General features: G+C 36.3%; 1 protein-coding gene across 3 annotated transcripts in view; it reads left to right on the top strand.

Annotated features, from left to right (window-relative positions):
* LOC111058657 (HBS1-like protein) overlaps positions 1-16,963 on the top strand; it is a 55,543-nt gene extending 38,580 nt beyond the window's left edge. For 2 of the 3 annotated variants that reach the window (XR_005570800.1, XR_005570801.1), the window contains exons 5-11: positions 1,024-1,200; positions 2,661-2,713; positions 4,661-4,900; positions 10,794-10,967; positions 11,580-11,779; positions 12,622-12,952; positions 16,815-16,963. Coding sequence is in view for 1 of the 3 variants with exons in the window: in XM_039424031.1 (XP_039279965.1) it covers positions 1,024-1,200; positions 2,661-2,713; positions 4,661-4,900; positions 10,794-10,967; positions 11,580-11,779; positions 12,622-12,867; positions 16,815-16,823 (1,099 nt within the window). In the remaining 2 variants the exon portion in view is untranslated. The remainder of the gene's footprint in view (positions 1-1,023; positions 1,201-2,660; positions 2,714-4,660; positions 4,901-10,793; positions 10,968-11,579; positions 11,780-12,621; positions 12,953-16,814) is intronic. The other variant, XM_039424031.1, reaches the window with a different exon arrangement.
* The last annotated feature ends 739 nt before the right edge of the window (positions 16,964-17,702 follow it).

The following is a 17,702-nucleotide window of genomic DNA, read 5'->3' as shown; positions in this document are numbered from 1 at the left end:
TGTTCATGTATATTGTTTCTACATTGCCTAACCGTTACATACATTTTTATATATAGATTTAAATGTCTTGATAGATATAGATGGATACTACTGTAAAACTTCTATCTTTTCTGAAATAAGGTCTGCAGTGAGCATCATATGGCAAACAGTTCATAATCCTTATTGATTTATTTTGGAAGATCAGTATTTGTTCTATGTTTGTGTACGGTGCGCTCCCCCAGGCTATTATGCGAAAACTGATGTGAGAGTCAAAGAGTGAATGATAGGCTATCATTGCAGTGCTTTTATCTGCTATACTTCTTATTCTTCTTATCCCATAGAGTGATGTGGATAATGTGCTCCTGCCATGTTAAGTTTCTATCCAATATTAAGCCCAGGAATCTTGCTGAACTCGAAATCTCCTCCTCAGTACTCAACTGGCTCCCAGCATTCATGATGGTCCTTGCCATCAAACCATTTCTTCTGAATGGTTTGAGGTATAACATGAGGTATGGCATGGATCCCATTGATGAAGTTTACGGCAATTATTTTTTATCGAGTTGAAATCATGTATCGCATGACCACCTCAAATCAGTTTTATTTTTAAAACAATAATGAAAATTCATCTTCAAATCAATCAATCACTAAATCAATAAAACCCCCTATGATTTTTGATGTATTAGGAAATTAGTATTCTGAATTTCATATCATCTTCGAATTTAAAAGGAATTAACTTACATTTTTAAAAATGCATATCAAAATGCTTAAGTCACTGGAAATTAGTATTCTGAATATTAGAGTAATTTTCACCCACTCTGTATAATAGCCTAGCTGCGTACAGATTTTTGCGCCACGAACACGTTCATTACGCTTTTCATCAGCTGATTATATCTGTATTTGTACAGATACGGAAACGGTAAGATACAGTTGTAATAAGTTTGGCATCAGCTTTTGGAAAGCGAAATGCGCGTTATCTTGTCGCAGAAGTCTTTGCACAGCTTTATCGATATGTTTCATGGCGCTAAAGTTGATTTGCTTGGGCAGGAGCCGAGGCATCACGATGGACGTGGGTCAGTCGCAAATCGAGACGACGAGTAAGTGTGTGACGCTGCTGGACGCCCCGGGTCACAAGGACTTCATCCCCAACATGATCACAGGCGCCGCCCAGGCCGACGTTGCGCTCCTCGTTGTAGATGCCACACGCGGCGAGTTTGAAACTGGGTAATTACCCATCAAAACACCTGCTAGTAGTTCTGTGAACAGTAGACCTCGCGCAGTTATAAACCACAGCCTCCTCTAACACGGTCCATTATAATAAATTTCGTCCTGTTGTGTCGTGACGGCGAGATATTCGTGTGAAAGCGGCTAATGGCTGTTTGTGCAGTGTACTATAGTGTTATTATAGATTATGGTCCCTCCACAAAGCTTTCGTCACCTGTACCGATTCGTTACAGTAAAAATGAAAATTTTTAAATTAATAATAATAGTTTCTCTGATTGCCAATGAATTGCAACCAGAGGAGTTTATTTACAAAACATTTTCATAATTATTATAATATACTTACAAAATAAGTTGCTAATAATAAACTTAGTCCCAATTATGATACCCCACTATAATGATATGTGTTGGGGTGATTTTACCTATTACTTTCTGAAACATGTACAAATAATTAAAAAAAATTTGTTAGTAATTTTAGTTATATGAGTAGTAATGTAGTTGTATAAGTGGAAGCTAAGTGATTATATCTAATAGAAATTTTAGTAAAATAGAATTTCTATTGAATTCGAATTTTTAGTCAGTTAAATTCTAGTATCAGAGTGAAAAAATATAATTTCAAATTTCTTTTAATACCTCACTAGTGCTGTGAAAATTGCATGCTGTAGAAACGTTTAATCCTGCATCATTTGTGACATAGTGGTAGAGTCCACTTACTGTCCAAATTTTGCTACACACCATCAAATAAAAAAGTCATCCTAATCTATCATATAACCACAGAACTCGATATGCTCCTTTCTGTCATTAGGTTTCGTGTAAGGAACCATCACCACACGTCACAAACTAGAAAATTTTCCCTTCCCATTGGCACAAACATTGTTCATTTCGGATTTTGAAATAGGTCCGTTATTTAGAATAAATCTGTATTTACAATGTCACGGACAAAACTACAAACGAATATTTATTTTTCATTCATATTCTAGCGGTTTACTCACAAATTTTACAGAGAATTTTTACACAAGAATAATAAAAATAACAGAATTAAACGATGATATGTATAGATTTTTGTTGATGGGGAGTCCCACAGATCCTCTATTTCTATTTTAGCCGACAATGGACGTCACAGCAATATCACTGTTGTGTCCGAAAACACAATACCGTACAAATAAATTTGGACTTGGAAGTGATCTGAAAGATACAACTTAGAATCAAATCAATCACAGTAAACATTACACATAACAGTTTAAAGAAAAAACAACAGACAAGATATAAAAAAAGACAAAGAAGTTCAACAAATGAAAAAGAAATATGTCAATAGATTTTCAATCAGAAATAAATTGAGCACTAATGAGGTATTAATAAACAGTAATGATTTTGGAGAACACACGAAATTGTATAGTGGAATAATACACCAAAATACCTTTTTTTGGTAGTTTATTCTTGAGTGATTGTATTTTCTTCTTCAGATTCGAAAGTGGGGGACAGACGAGAGAACATGCTCTATTAGTGCGTTCGTTAGGTGAGTTTTCTGTTCTGATTCTGTAGTCTGTAGTTATTGAACCATTCTTACTCTAACTTCAATTCTTAACAAACAGAAAAATACCCTAACTTTCGATTACACAATACAGCAGTGAATACAGTATTGTCAATACAGTTCAATATATATATCTATTATATTACATCCATCAGGAAATTAAAAATCCAAGTACCATTTTTTAAAACATTTATTCACAACATGTTTCATCTTATTAATGTCATTTTCAGTTGAGTGAATGAAAAAAGTAGTGCTTGAATTTTTAATTAAAAAGAAATAAGAGTAGCCCTCATTAAAAAGTTTCTATTGTATAATATATATCACACTGACTATTTCAAATCGTCTTATTCAATATGGATGTCCACTAAAATATTATATTTACAACCTCATAGTAAATGACAACATGGCTTTCAATGCATTAATATAATTATTCAGTATCCAATTAATTTTATTAATTGTCACAGGCTATACAACAACAGGTATTGACAATAGTCATGTACATTCAAAAAACAATTGAGCATTCTTATAAAGATTCAGGCCCGGCTGCACAAAAACCGGTTGAATTTGAATTGTGATTAAGTCTGAACCAATAAGAAAAGGATTTTTCGAAAAGAATGCTTCTCTGACTGGTTCTTGTGAAATTAATAGGAATTCGAATTTGACAGGCGTTTGTGGAACTTCTTGGACTTAATGACATTTCAACATGATCAAAATATATTTTATAAGGTAATAAATATGTCTGTTACAGCTCAATCATATCTCCGAATAAATAAGTATGTCAAAAATGAATAAAATGCTTACTATTCAATTAGTTGATGAAATAGCAGAGTGCAAGTAGTCTCTTTCGAAAAGCATGGTTGTAAAGTTTTGTTCTTGCAAGTTGTCATCATGCGTTGGAACAGCGAGGAGCGTGCGTTCGCCGTTTAGGTCTACTTTTTGATTGGCTGGCTCTTTAGTGGTTGCAGCACAGCGTGCCTTTCGGAATCGGTTTAATTTAGCCCCGTTGGCCAGTTTTACAAACCGAAAATCAATTGTTTCGTGGGTTACTGTGTTTAGAAGAACAGGTCAACAAAACGAAGATCTAAAGTTCCACAGCCCATTATATCACGTGAAAACACTGAGACATTGAGAGCTTTGCAATTTCAAATGTGTTCAGCACAATAATATGCGGCTGCTCTTGGACTTTTTGATCGTTCTGTGAGGAAGATTCTTCAAGAAGACCTCCATTTCCATCCATACAAAATTTATATAATCTACAAAATGGATGTTTTGAAGGAACACCTCCCAGAATGACTCATATCAATCGGAGGCGATTTGCAATGGCAGGTTCGATCTTCTTTTTTGCCCCCGTGTAATTTTTTTCTGTGGGGGTTTTGAAATCCCGTGTCTATATGAACCGTGAGAGGACCCTCCAAGATTTGAAAAACAACATACAGGTGAAAATTCCCAAAATTAAGATTGCAATAATGTGTGATATTAAATAGGTACCCTCAGTGTATCCAGAGTGGGGAAGGTACCTTCATGACATACTCTTCAAAACTACATGAAAGAAAACTTTGAATACATATTTACATTTTGAAAATAGAATAAAACTTTTTTGACTCTTATAATGCGTTTTATTAAGTTTGAAAAAAGAAATTATGATGCCGCACTCTGTATAACAACAATAATCAATAAATTCTGGAAGAATGGACATGATACTATCCAATAAGAGAAAGGTTTTATACATTCTGAACTATTAATTTTTTCAGTTTACATCGTAAGAAGTGGATTATGAGTTGAAAATCCGAAATATTTAATTATTATTAAACCAAAGTTAAACACTGTAAAAAGTATACAAATTCAATCTCTCATTAATTTTTACTTGAATATTCTATTATTTCTCACCTCTATTATTTATTATATTATCGTTTGATTGATATCCATTGGCAGGTGTAAACCAGTTGTGCGTGGCTGTAAACAAGTTGGATACGGTGTCGTGGTCAGAGGGGCGTTTTAAAGAGGTGGTTGGCAAGATGCAGTCGTTCTTGAAACAGGCTGGCTTCCGAGACAGTGACGTCACGTATGTGCCATGCAGCGGCCTCACCGGCGAGAACCTCACCGCGCCTCCCTCCGCCACCTGCGAGCAGTTGTCCTCCTGGTACAAGGGTCCTTGTCTTCTAGATGTCATAGGTACTCCTGACCCTTAATTTATTTTAACAAGTAGTAATATTGATAGCTAGGAGGACATATTGGATAGTCTACATTTTTTTAAAATGTATGAATTCAGGGCTACTTTCGTGTATTTATAAGATAGAAATTATAGTACCCTTTAAAATTAATAAAATAATAAAACAAGAATACAAATTGTAACTACTAGTTCCGGTGATCAAACCATCTTCAGGTTATAAAAATAAAGTTTCAATAAATGTTTACTAATAGTTTAGTTATTTTAAATAACCTCATCAAGAAATAGTATATTTCGCACCTAGAGTAGAAAATGAGATTTTTCCGGCTCGAAATCGGTTTTCAAGTTCGAGGCCGTAGGCCGAGGACTAGAAAAGATTGAGAGCCGGAAAAACATTTTTGCCCATGGTGTGAACGATATTTTTCGCCACACTACAGGTATTGCTGACAAAATAAATAAAGAATACTTGTTATTGTACCTATCTCTTGATTTTAGTGGTAGAAGATTTGCAGTCAGGATTTCAGATTCTTTTAAAATTTCACTTGGAATATCACAGGCATCGTCATTTTCAAGCATTTTGAAAATTCGGAATGCGCTAATCAACAATAAATAATTGAATAAAACTGGTTGCAAAGCGAATGCTGGATTAGTTTGATTTGAAACTCGAACTGAAATCATGGCGACTTCAGCTGATGAAGAAAGTGGACACTCGCCCGATCTAGCGGATGACTCATCAACTACGGACTTCCATGACCGGCTGGAAAGAGACAACTTTCTGGCCTAGACCAGAAAAGAAACCCTTTTTCTGACGTCAGACGAGAGTCGTCTGCAAACAAGGTCTTTCAGATCTACGTAGGGACTGGAAAACAGCTGCTTTCTGTGCAGCTGTTTTCCAGACTCTCGTCTGACGTCAGAAAAGGGTTTCTTTTCCGGTCTAGGCCAGAAAGTTGTCTCTTTCCAGCCGCTCATGGAAGTCTGTAGTTAATAAGTCATCCGCTAGATCGGGCGAGTGTCCACTTTCTTCATCAGCTGAAGTCGCCATGATTTCAGTTCGAGTTTCGAATCAAAATAATTCGCTTCGCAACCAGTTTTATTCAATTATTTATTGTTGATTAGCGCATTCCAAATTTTCAAAAATGCTTGAAGATGACGACGCCTGTGATATTCCAAGTGAAATTTTAAAAGAATCGGAAATCCTGACTGCAAATATTCTACCACTAAAATCAAGAGATAGGTACGATAACAAGTATTCTTTATTTTGTATTCTTTATTTATTTTGTCACAATACCTGTAGTGTGGCGAAAAATATCGTACGCACCACGGGCAAAATTTTTTTTCTGGCTCTCAATCTTTTCTAGTCCTCGGCCTACGGCCTCGAACTTGAAAACCGATTTCGAGCCGGAAAAATCTAATTTTCTGCTCTAGGTGCGAAATATACTATTAGCAGCTGCCCCTATCCATCAACTGATTTATTTGAGATTTTTTCGGAAATTGGGTTATGATTCTCCATATGTGTGATGTTTAGTATTTATTATTTTTATTAAGTTTAGAATGTGAATAAATTTGGAATTCCTCCATCACATTCAATTTTTCACAATCACGTCCAAATTCTAATATTGACATTATTATGTTCAATGCTTTTGTATTCATGGTTTGAATTTAGTAGCCCAGTCAAGTGTTATAAGGGGAAAAGTTTGGAAGACAATTTTTGACCCCGCAGTTCTGTTTAGGGTTGTGAGGAGGTAAACATATCAAAAGTCCCCACCCCCACCCCAAGATGTGACATTTTTGAAAAAACACATTTTCCTTCAATTTTTTGCTATTTTTGCTCTTATTACTTTTTGAATATCGATGGGAAAAATCCATGTTGATCATGAGCTTATAGAGCATCAAATTCTCTTCAATTTGATTTTTAATTTCACAAGTTTACGCACATCCCCACGACTGTTGCAGCAGCTTCAGTGTTGAGTGTGAGATCTTCAGTTATGCAAAAATAGACCAATTGACAAATGAATTTGGAGAGAATGTTTTGAACACAGTTTTTGACTTTGCAGCTTTGTTGGGACCAGTTAGGGGGTGAAACTATCAAAAGTCCCCATCCCTACCCCTTGTGCTAAAGTGATGGGGGTGTTTTAAAAGTTGCATTTTTCAATGTTTTGCTTACAGACTCATATCTTGCGAAAAATGCGTTCAATCGACATAGCATTCTATGTTGTGAGCCATTATCTTTTTTGTTGGAAATGACTCATCAGCTCTTACAACAAGGCCTGCCCACCTGAGCCTACCTACTCGGATAAGAGTAGGCCAGCACATCAGTGTGACCATACATGTTGTACATATCACGATTCTTTCTTCTGCACCACACTCCATCCAACAGCACTCCTCCAAAAATTCTGCGGAGAATCTTTCTTTCAAATATGCTGATCAAGTTCTCATCTGATCTTGTAAGAGTCCAAGTCTCACTGGCGTAGGTAAGCACTGGCAAAATTAGTGTTTGGTAGATCATTATTTTTGTTTTGCAGCTCAGTTTCTTTGACCTGAGATGTTTGGCCAAACCAAAGTATGCCCTATTTGCCAACAGGATTCCCCGCTTGACCTCATATTATGTATTCTCGTTTTTATGGTTGACCAAGGATCCGAGATATACAAATTCGTCTACCACTTCCAACCCACAGGCAGATATTAACTCTAATTGATTGGCATTGAACCTCTGAGCATAGGACCTTGATGAGACCATAATCTTTGTTTTCTGCTCATTCACAATCAAACCCATGTTACCTGCCGCCCTTTCCATGTGGCTGAATGCTTCCATCATATAGGACATTGATCTAGCAGCAATATGAATATCATCAGCATAGGCCAACAGCTGAACAGATTTATTGAGCAGTATTCCTCTAGTATCAATTTTGGAATCCCTGATCACCTTCTCAAGAGCAATATTAAAAAGCAGACATGCCAAGGCATCTCCTTGCCTAAGACCATTTACTGACTCGAATGTGTTAGACAGGAAGTTCTGTACTCTCACCTGACATTGGACTGAGGTCATTGTCATTCTAAAAGCCTTATGAGTTTTCCAGGTATTTCAAACTCATGCATGACCTCATACAACTTTTGCCTTTTAACACTGTCATATGCAGCCTTGAAATCCACAAACAAATGGAAAGAGTTCATATTATTCTCCAACATTTTCTCCATAACAAGCCGCAAACAGAATATCTGGTCCACTGTAGATCTTCCAGATCTATATCCTGCCTGGTAATTTCCTATTTTACAGTCAACGTGAGGTTTCAGTTTCTTGTATAATACATTTGAAAAAACCTTGTATCCAACACTCAAGAGGGTAATGCCTCTGTAGTTTTTGCAAATCATGGGGTGACTTTTCAACAATGGACATAGTATCCCTTGATTCCAATTTTGAGTCATCACGTCTCTTTTCCATGTTTCAATGACAATCTGGTGCATTGTCTGTATCAGAGTATCTCCTCCATTCTTGAGTAACTCTGCTACTACTCCATCCTTCCCCGGAGACTTATTGTTGTTGAGCTTTTGTATAGCTTCAACAACATCTTCCAGTGTTGGTTCCTCTATGTCTTCTGGACCTCCAGATAAAATTGTTGGCTCTAAGAAGTCAGGCTGCTTTTCTTCAGTCCCATTAAGTAGCTCTTCAAAATGCTCCTTCCATCTGTTCAGTACTGATGCCTGATCACTCAAAAGGGTACCATCCCTACTTCTGCAAACAACTGACCTTGGCATGAATTCTCCTCTCTGATCATTTATCAAAGCATAAAACTTTCTAGTTTTATTCTGCTGCCCTCTCATTCCCTCAAAACAATCGAATTTATTATTTTCAAATTCTCACTTTTTTCTTCTGTGCATCTTCTTTTCTTCTCTGCGTAGATCACGATAACTCTCTGCAGCATTCCTTGTTCTACGCTGCTGTAGAATTTTATAGGATTCATTTTTCTTATTTGAGATGTCACGACATTTCTCATCAAATCAAGTATCTACTCTTTGCCTGGCCACTCTTCCAAGGATCTCATTTGCTACACACCCCAGTACCTTTACACATTTTCCCACTTATCACATCCAACATCTTCAGTACCTTCTTCGCCTTTCTTGAAATCGCTCTGCTATATTCTGATCTCTTAGCGATGCAGTATTGTATTTGATCACTGGGGATCTTCTCATTGTCCTCACTCTTGAGATGCGTGCTCTCACCACAGCACCAACAAGATAATGGTCAGAGTCGATGTTTGCTCCCTTGTAGGTCCTTACACTGATCAAGTTGGAGAGCTGCCGTCCATCAATCAATACATGGTCAATTTGGTTTGCGGTCTCACCATTGGGAGAGACCCATGTAGCTTTGTGAATGTCTTTATGGGGATGAAGTGTGCTTCCTATAACCATCCTTTTAGATGCAGCAAAATTAATCAATCTCATGCCATTCTCATTGCTTTCGGTATGCAGGCTATTCTTTCCAATCACTCTGCTATTGATCCTTTCTTGTCCCACTTTAGCATTCATGTCACCTAAAATAATCTTGATATCATGTGCAGGACATGCATCATAGGCTCTCTCCAGTAGGTCATAGAAATCATCTTTTTCATCATCAGTTTTCTCATCTGTTGGTGCATAAGCATTGATTATGCTAACGTTGAAAAACCTCCCTCTAAATCTCAAAACACATAACTTGCTGCTGAGTGCTCTGAAATCCAATACAAGATTCTTCAACCTCTTTCCAACCAGGAACCCCACTCCAAAAGTGTGCTCCTTCTCGTTACAGCTGTAGTACAGATCATAATTGCCCTTCCTCAGCATTCCATGTCCCGTCCATCTTATTTCCTGAATAGCTGTTATATCTGCTCTGTAATCATCCATGACTTCCATCAGAAATTGCATTGCTCCACCACGGTACAATGTTCTATCATTCCATGTGAACATTCTCAAATCCACTTCCAGTCGTTTTTTCTTTTGGCTACCATATCTTTTATTCCGTAAGTCCGATCCAATCCGAGGCTCACTTTGAGGTTTCGTAACTTTATTTTTATTTTGTGCTGAGGGGTTGTTGGCCCCCCCCCCGCTGAACCCCTAACCTGGAGGACCAGGTAATTTTTCAGGTATTCTTCCTTAGCCTTTGACAAACCAATGCCGAACTACAAGGCAGCAGCCAATTTCCTGTTAGTTTTATGGTAAGAAGTTAATTATCGAAGGTTGTAGGTTACTTGTAGGTAGAAGGAGAAGTACAGTTCTGGGAGGAGAAGAGAAGACGATACGATATTAAACTGAACATGGGGAAGAAGGAGAAGAAGACATGAAAGGAGGAGCCTTTGAGGTTCTATTGAACTCCATCTGCAAGGCAGCAGTTTTGTTGCTGGTTTTGGTCCGCCCGGGGTATTTGATTTCCCCGGTACCCCCTATCTAGGAGGCATCCCCCTATCCGACACCTGGGGAGGCGCCCGCTTGGAGACCAGCAACTCCCACGGGTGTTCTCCTATCATTTAAATTAATTTTCAATTATTTATCATATTAATTTATTTTTCAATTATAAAACACTTGGCAGTAACAAACTATTATGAAACAAAAATGATTGAAAAAATGATAGAATTGCTAATTGAGAAGAAACAAAATGAGAATCAACAAGGTAATGCCAAAAATGAAAGAGAATTTATTTTCATAGCCTACCTTATAGTGCAAAAATAAACAATGCTATCAGAAAAACATTTCCAAAAACAAAATTCAATGTAAGTTTTAGATCTAGGGACAATGCATTAATATGTTACAAAGGTTCTCAAAAATAAATGATCAAGATAATATATTCGAAACAAGAGAAATTTTCTACAAAATACTTAGAAATTTTATACAAAATTATTTCGTAGAATTACTTATTTACTGTTTCAGACAGATTCAAGTGCCCTGAGCGACCAGTCTCCAAACCTTTCAGGCTCTCCATTAATGATATTTTCAAAGGCACCGGATCCGGGTTCTGTGTGTCTGGCAGAGTTGAAACCGGTATGGTACAACAAGGTGACAAACTTCTGGTTCAACCGCTCAATGAAACTGGTACCGTCAAAGGTATGATGTCTGTTCCGCACATTTTCTACAAAAAATATTGGATGATTCTTATAATCAATCGATTCTATTTATATTACTTTCTATTCCACAATGAGAGCATCTTCTAATGAAGTGGTGAACCTAAGAATAAATCAACAAGATATGATTTTCTTTCATTTAGTGAAAAGATCATTGTCGATGTGTTTTTACGATGCAAAAAGTAAGAAGCTCTCAATAATTACTGTGAAATAGAAGTTGTATTGTAATAGTATCATGTGTTTAAAAGAAAACCGTGTATTATAGAGCATCGCCAAGTATAAAAAACTGTAAATATTATTTTAAATAACTTATATAAAGCTGAAGAATTTTCATCCATTTTAGTAGTAGTGTGGAATCGTGCAAATAGTGTGTTATAATTACATGATTTTTATCTCATATTTTATTTTTTAGTTTCTGACAGTGATTGTTATATACACAGTTATTGTTTTGAATTTTTGACTCTTACCACTGTATATTGGTTTTTCGAGTTTGCCCATATCACTTTTTTGCTTTATGGCGCAAAACTATCATATAATTATCACTTTTCAATACATTAACGGCGATTTAGTAATGCGGGATTCATGTTTGTTGCAGCTCTCTACATTGATGACGTGTCGGTGCAATCAGCGTTTGCTGGCGATTATGTGAACGTGACCCTGTCGAACATCGATCAGCAGAACATGGCGATCGGTTACATTTTGAGTGACCCCCTCCTGCCGGCCCCCGTCACTTGTAAAATCGAAGCAAGAATCGTCATTTTCAACATAACCGTCCCAATCACTTCTGGATTCCCTGTAAGTGAATCGAAAATACTTCTTGTGAAATAATTATGCCTTTGCATGATATTTTTGTCTTAGACAAACATCAGGTGAAACCAATGTACCTAGAATACATTGCTATTCTAGGTACCTTGGGTAAAACCATTGTAATTAGTATAGGCTTACATGTATTCTATTTACTCAGGATTAAAAAATCTACCACTGCATAGGTGCTGGTGACAATTCAGAAAAATGCTCAATCTCTCCCTAAACCACATTGTGATTTATCTCAAAATCATACATTTCCACCTGTCACCAGTTAATTTTTATTTCTTGCAATTGTTCATTTTATAAATAAAAATGCTTTTTTAGTGATGAAACATTTCATGTCATCTGAGAGAGTACTTCACGATAATTATTGAAGCCTGAATGAACAAGATCTTTCCCAACTCAAACCACGTTATGCTGACAGCAGACATTAGAATAATAATAAAATAATAAAATCCACATGCTCCATTGTACCAAGCGAGATCAACTCTCATCATAAGTCATCAAGATTTCTTCAATTATTAATATATGCATGGAATCATACATTCTTTCAATTATAAAATCCATGTAAATAATCCAGTATAACAGAAACAACAACTGTAAAGTAAAGAATTATTTCTGCAGTCACTCACTATTAATCATTGTAGTAACGAGTCTTATAGCTGCTCTATAGTGTTTGAGTGAGAGGTACTCTTTAAACTTCCAGTATTTCTTATAACAACCACTAGGTACAAATGCTTCCCATCCATCCAACCAATACTAAAAGTATCATTGTTTAATTATTGCTATATTTGATCAGAGTTTGTGTTGTATCGCATAATGTTGTGAAGGTGGTGTTACACCAGCAGTCACTGGTGGAGCCGGCCGTGATAGTGAAGCTGGTGGCTCAGTTGCACAAGAGCTCAGGCGAGGTGGTGAAGCGGCGGCCGCGCTGTCTGCTACGAAACACCACCGCACTTGTCATCATCGAGACGTCGCGGCCGATCTGCGTTGAACTCTATCGCAACATCAAGGAGCTCGGTCGGCTCATGCTCAGGAGTGCCGGCACCACTATAGCTGCCGGCCTTGTCACCAAGGTCTCTAAAATCATTCTATGATACAGTTCTTGAAATCTCTGAAGAAATGTTATAAGTTACATAGCCTCCATTTCGACGATTTAAAGTAAGAAAATAACATTGTTGGTGGAACATTTTAATTTAAAGTAGTAGCAATAATAGTAGAAAATACCCTAACCTTAATCACTTAACCTAGAAGTCTTTGACTCTGTTCGTTGCTTGTTCCCAATTGTATTGATGACATGAATAAATTATAAATGTGGTGAATCACCAAGGAAATTTAGGCTAGGTGACTAGATAAGGAAACAGCCAAGCTCGTTTCTGATACACTTCATTGAACGAACAAACGAACATCGAGTGTTCGTTCACACTTACCTATTGTTGGCTGAAACCCAGAATGTCCTCCGAATGGTTGATAATCAGCTGTTGGTGAGAATTAGCAAACGGAGGAGATTCTGGGTGTCGTGACTCAGATGTCGGCTGACAATCGGTAAGATGGAAATCTGCCATTTGTGACTATAGTGAGGTCCACGTTGAGGTGCGTACAGATATACGCGCCTCCAACCCGCTCCGCGCACGCTCCGCCCTCGTTCCACCATCACTCCGCAGTCGCACCGATCATGAACGTTTCGGGAGATGTTAGCTCTTCTCGCTCTTCTCCACTCTTGCTCCGCGGTCGATCATCAATCGATCTGCTCTAGTGACGTTCGATTGTGGAGCAGAGCGATAGTCTATACGCACCTTTATAAAGTCAGCACTGGATTAACATTTATGTTGCTATCCTTGTCTGTCATTAGACAAAGCAAATAGCGCTATCCTTTCCTAGCTCCGCAACGTTGCCAAATTGGTTTTCAACAATGTAGAAATATAATTGAAAATATATAGTTGAAAATATATTATTTTAATTTTATTTGACTAAAAAAATATATTTAGCCTACTTGACGAGTAAAATAGATTTTATTATTATTAATATTTTTAACAAGAATGAACAATATATATTATATCAGACCGGTATATCTGATATCGGCTATCAAATATTAAGGGTAGTTGCAATCAGAGAATCGACAACGCTGCTGTCCTATCTTCTCCACTGACATTATTTATTTATTTATTCCATTATAACGTGGATTATTGTTATATGTGTATAGTATTATAGTGAAGTGCACGTTATAATGGCAGTATTTGATTGACAGTAGTGTTGCTATCATTGGACAAAGCAGATAGCGCTATCCTTTTCTAGATTTGCAATGTTGTCAGTTTGCCTGAAATATATTATTCTTACTTTTGACAGTGACTGTACCGATGTACGGCCGAGTGTCTGGAATCTATGAACTTAAATGTAGTGATTTCTACAAATTTTATATCAGGCAGGCGGGTAAATTTTCATTTAAGGTTTCCAGAGCACATCCAAGCACTAAAATCAAAAATTATACACAAAAGTCGGCATTTGTTGAACACTTGATAGATTCAGGCCATAATTCCACAGATATAAATTCTAAATTATGGTAATAAAAGTGGAAAAATGAATGTTAAAGAAGAATTTCATATTTATGCAGCAGCAAAATTAAACAGAGAGATAAAATAATAATCTTAATTCAATTAGACACCAATAACCCCATTTGAGATAATCTGATGCTCTATCAGCTCATAATCAGCACGGATTTTTTTTTCATCCATCGTTCAAAAATTATAAGGCCGAAAAGATGAAAAAATTGGAGGCAGAAGTGTTTTTTTTTTTCAAACAATTGTCTCACCTTCAAGAGCGGATATCTCAGAAACTATGAGAGATATGGAAAAATGTAGATGACAGAACTTGTTGGTAATTTTGTCAGCTTCAATTTTGCACAGAATACAAATGTTCATAAGATGCATATTTCCCGAGATATATGCAATAAATGAAAAAATGGTAATTTCTAACCACCCCCACCCCTTTAGCACAGGGGGTAGTGGTGAGGACTTTTGATATGTTGATAAAAGTCCCTTTAGCACAGTTTCCCTTTAGTTTCCCTTTAGCACAGGGGGTAGTGGTGAGGACTTTTGATATGTTGAAAAAGCTGTGGAGTTGAAAATTGTGTTCCAAACTTTTCCCTCTATAATCTTTCGTTGACTGGACTAAAAGGAATTTGGAGGGGATGTTTAAACACAATTTTTGACTTTGCAGCTTTGTTAAGTCTAGTTAGGAGAGGAACTAAAGTTCCCATTCCTAACTCATGTGCTAAGGGGATGAGGGTGGTTTAAATGTTGCATTTCTCAGCGTTTTGCTCCCACGTTCATATCTTGAGAACAATGCGTTCAACTGACAAAACTAACTATTCAAAAATTAAGCTTAATAAATTCTCTACACTTTTTGTTCAGTGGTATTTTGTGTTACTCCCAACAGTTACCGAGATATTCGCTCTTGAAGGTGAGTAATTGTTGAAATAACAGGTTTTTATACAATTTTTTTGCTTTTTCAGGCCTTATAACTCTCCAACAATGCATCGTAAAAAACTTATGCTTATCGTAGGTTTGTAGAGCATTGAATTCTCTTTGAAATGATGTATTATGTCACTATTCCAAGTTTTCCTTTCATTGTTATTAATAGCAGCTTCAATGTAGGGGGTGAAATTTTCATTGCTTCAAGTGTCAACTTATCGGTTCCACACCTTCAACAGAGGGGATAAAGATGCGCACTTTTGTTATGTCCACCTACTAACTAGTCCAAATTAAGCTGCAAAGTCTAAAATTGTTTCACAGACACCCCCTCAAATGTCATTGTCAAACGATCAATTGTTGCAGCAATGAAAATTTCATCCCCTACATTGAAGCTGCTATAACAATGAAAAGAAAACTTGGAATAGTGAAATAATACATTATTTCAAAGAGAATTCAATGCTCTACAAACCTACGATAAGCATCAATTTTTACGATGCATTGTTGGATAGTTATAAGCCCTAAAAGAGCAAAACATTAAAAACTTTTTTATTTTGATAGCTTGATGATATACAAATCGAAAAACTTTGAAAAATATCACCAGTAGAAAGTTTATTTTTAGCCTTTGCACAGCCTTAATTTACCGAGGATGGATATAGGCTTATTCTTAATTTCTTATTGCTATTGAATTAATTTTTAATCAATTATTACAACAAATCTATTCAATTGATGATCAAAGTTTACACAACACTAAAAGCCCAACTAAACAGAGCTTTCTCCAAGTGATTCCTTAGCATAATTTATTGGTAACACGCGAGATTCATGAATGAAAGGTTGCGGGTTCGAGACCAAACTACTTTTTTGCTGAGAATTTTCAACTCTAATTTTCAACCCACGTAATTTTGACAAAATGACTGGACATAAGGAGATTGCATTTTATTTATTTATTTAATCATTCATTTTACAACACCATTTACCCTAATGCAAAGCACGGGTTACCTAGCTATGTTTAGTTGGGCTTTTAGTGTTGTGTAAACTTTGAATCACTAATTGAAAAGATTTATTGTAATAATTGATTAAAAATAAATTTAATAGCAATGAGAATAAGCCTATATCCATCCTTGGTAAATTAAGAATCTTTATGTGAAGTTGCAAGTTGATCAGTTCATTATTTCATACGTGATAACGCGTAATGCGTACGTTAATAGTGTATTTCCTATCGCCTTGCTTGTACTTACTAATTGTGATTGTACTTGCAATTACTTAGTTTATAATATTAATAGATGTTTTATTATAGTGAGGTCCACGTTAAAATGGCAGTGAAGAAAGATGGTATAACAGGGTTGCCAATTCTCTATATTTGACTCCATTTTGCCATAGACTGTACAAAAACACAGCCATCTTTATTGGATAGCTGTATCAAGATGTCCTCAAAATGTGATATTGAAGTTGGGTAGTTATATGTAAAGCCTTTTTTGTGTATTGACCTCTGTGTAACTGACACTTATATTTCTATATCGTACTCTACTAACTGAATTTTGTAATATCTGTTTCAGATCTTGTAAGAGTTTCAGATCGAGTTTAGAAAATAACCTGTATAAATGAAGTTTTCTACTGGAACTTTTGGACCTCTAACTTCTACAATAAAATTTATTGTTCTTATTTAAACGAATTGCTATTAAATAATACAATAATTAAACATCAACTTTACTTAACTTACTCACTTCATACTTCCTTCCTTAGTCATGACCAGAGATCTGGATTGACTGTGTCTGCAGTGGACCTGATTTGGTCGTTGTAGGGGTTGACGTTACGGCTAAATAAACACTTATCATGTTTTTTAACTGTTTAAACATTCTAAAATAGATTATTTTTCAAATTTGATCAAGATGGCCTTGTCTGTAAGGCTAGGCACACACCAGTTAGTCAAGACAAGACAACACATGATCAGACACGTTCAGTCACAATACTTCACATAGTTGCTTATGAAGACATGTCTAATTGCAATGACTTATCAGTGTGTGTTGCGTCATAAGCAACTATGGGAAGTATTGTGTCTGATCATGTCTTGTCTTGTCTTTACTAACTGTTGTGTGCCTAGCCTAAAAGTATCACATTTGTTGCTTACGGTTCAGATGGTGTTTCTTTTGGTCTCAAAGTATTCCTTCATATAGTAGAATGGTGACGTTATTAACCAGTTCTTGATTCTTTCCCTGAAGTTCCTGTCATCGAGGCTCTTCACTAAGATAGATATATTATATCTTTCTTGATCCATGAGCATGTATTAGATGTGTAAGTTCACGTCAAAAAATAAGAACACCTACACAAATAATAGAGTCCAAGTCAATAAGTTAGTGAATGATAGCATGCATGCATATATGGTTTCAGCGGTTATAGAGCATTGCAAGTGTAACATTAAATTGATTGAACAGTGGTATCCATCA

Source organism: Nilaparvata lugens, chromosome 3, assembly GCF_014356525.2.
Source record: "Nilaparvata lugens isolate BPH chromosome 3, ASM1435652v1, whole genome shotgun sequence".
In the NCBI taxonomy this organism is placed as follows: domain Eukaryota; kingdom Metazoa; phylum Arthropoda; class Insecta; order Hemiptera; family Delphacidae; genus Nilaparvata; species Nilaparvata lugens.
The sequence above is the reverse complement of the archived record's forward strand: the minus strand, read 5'-3'. Positions and strand labels throughout refer to the sequence as shown.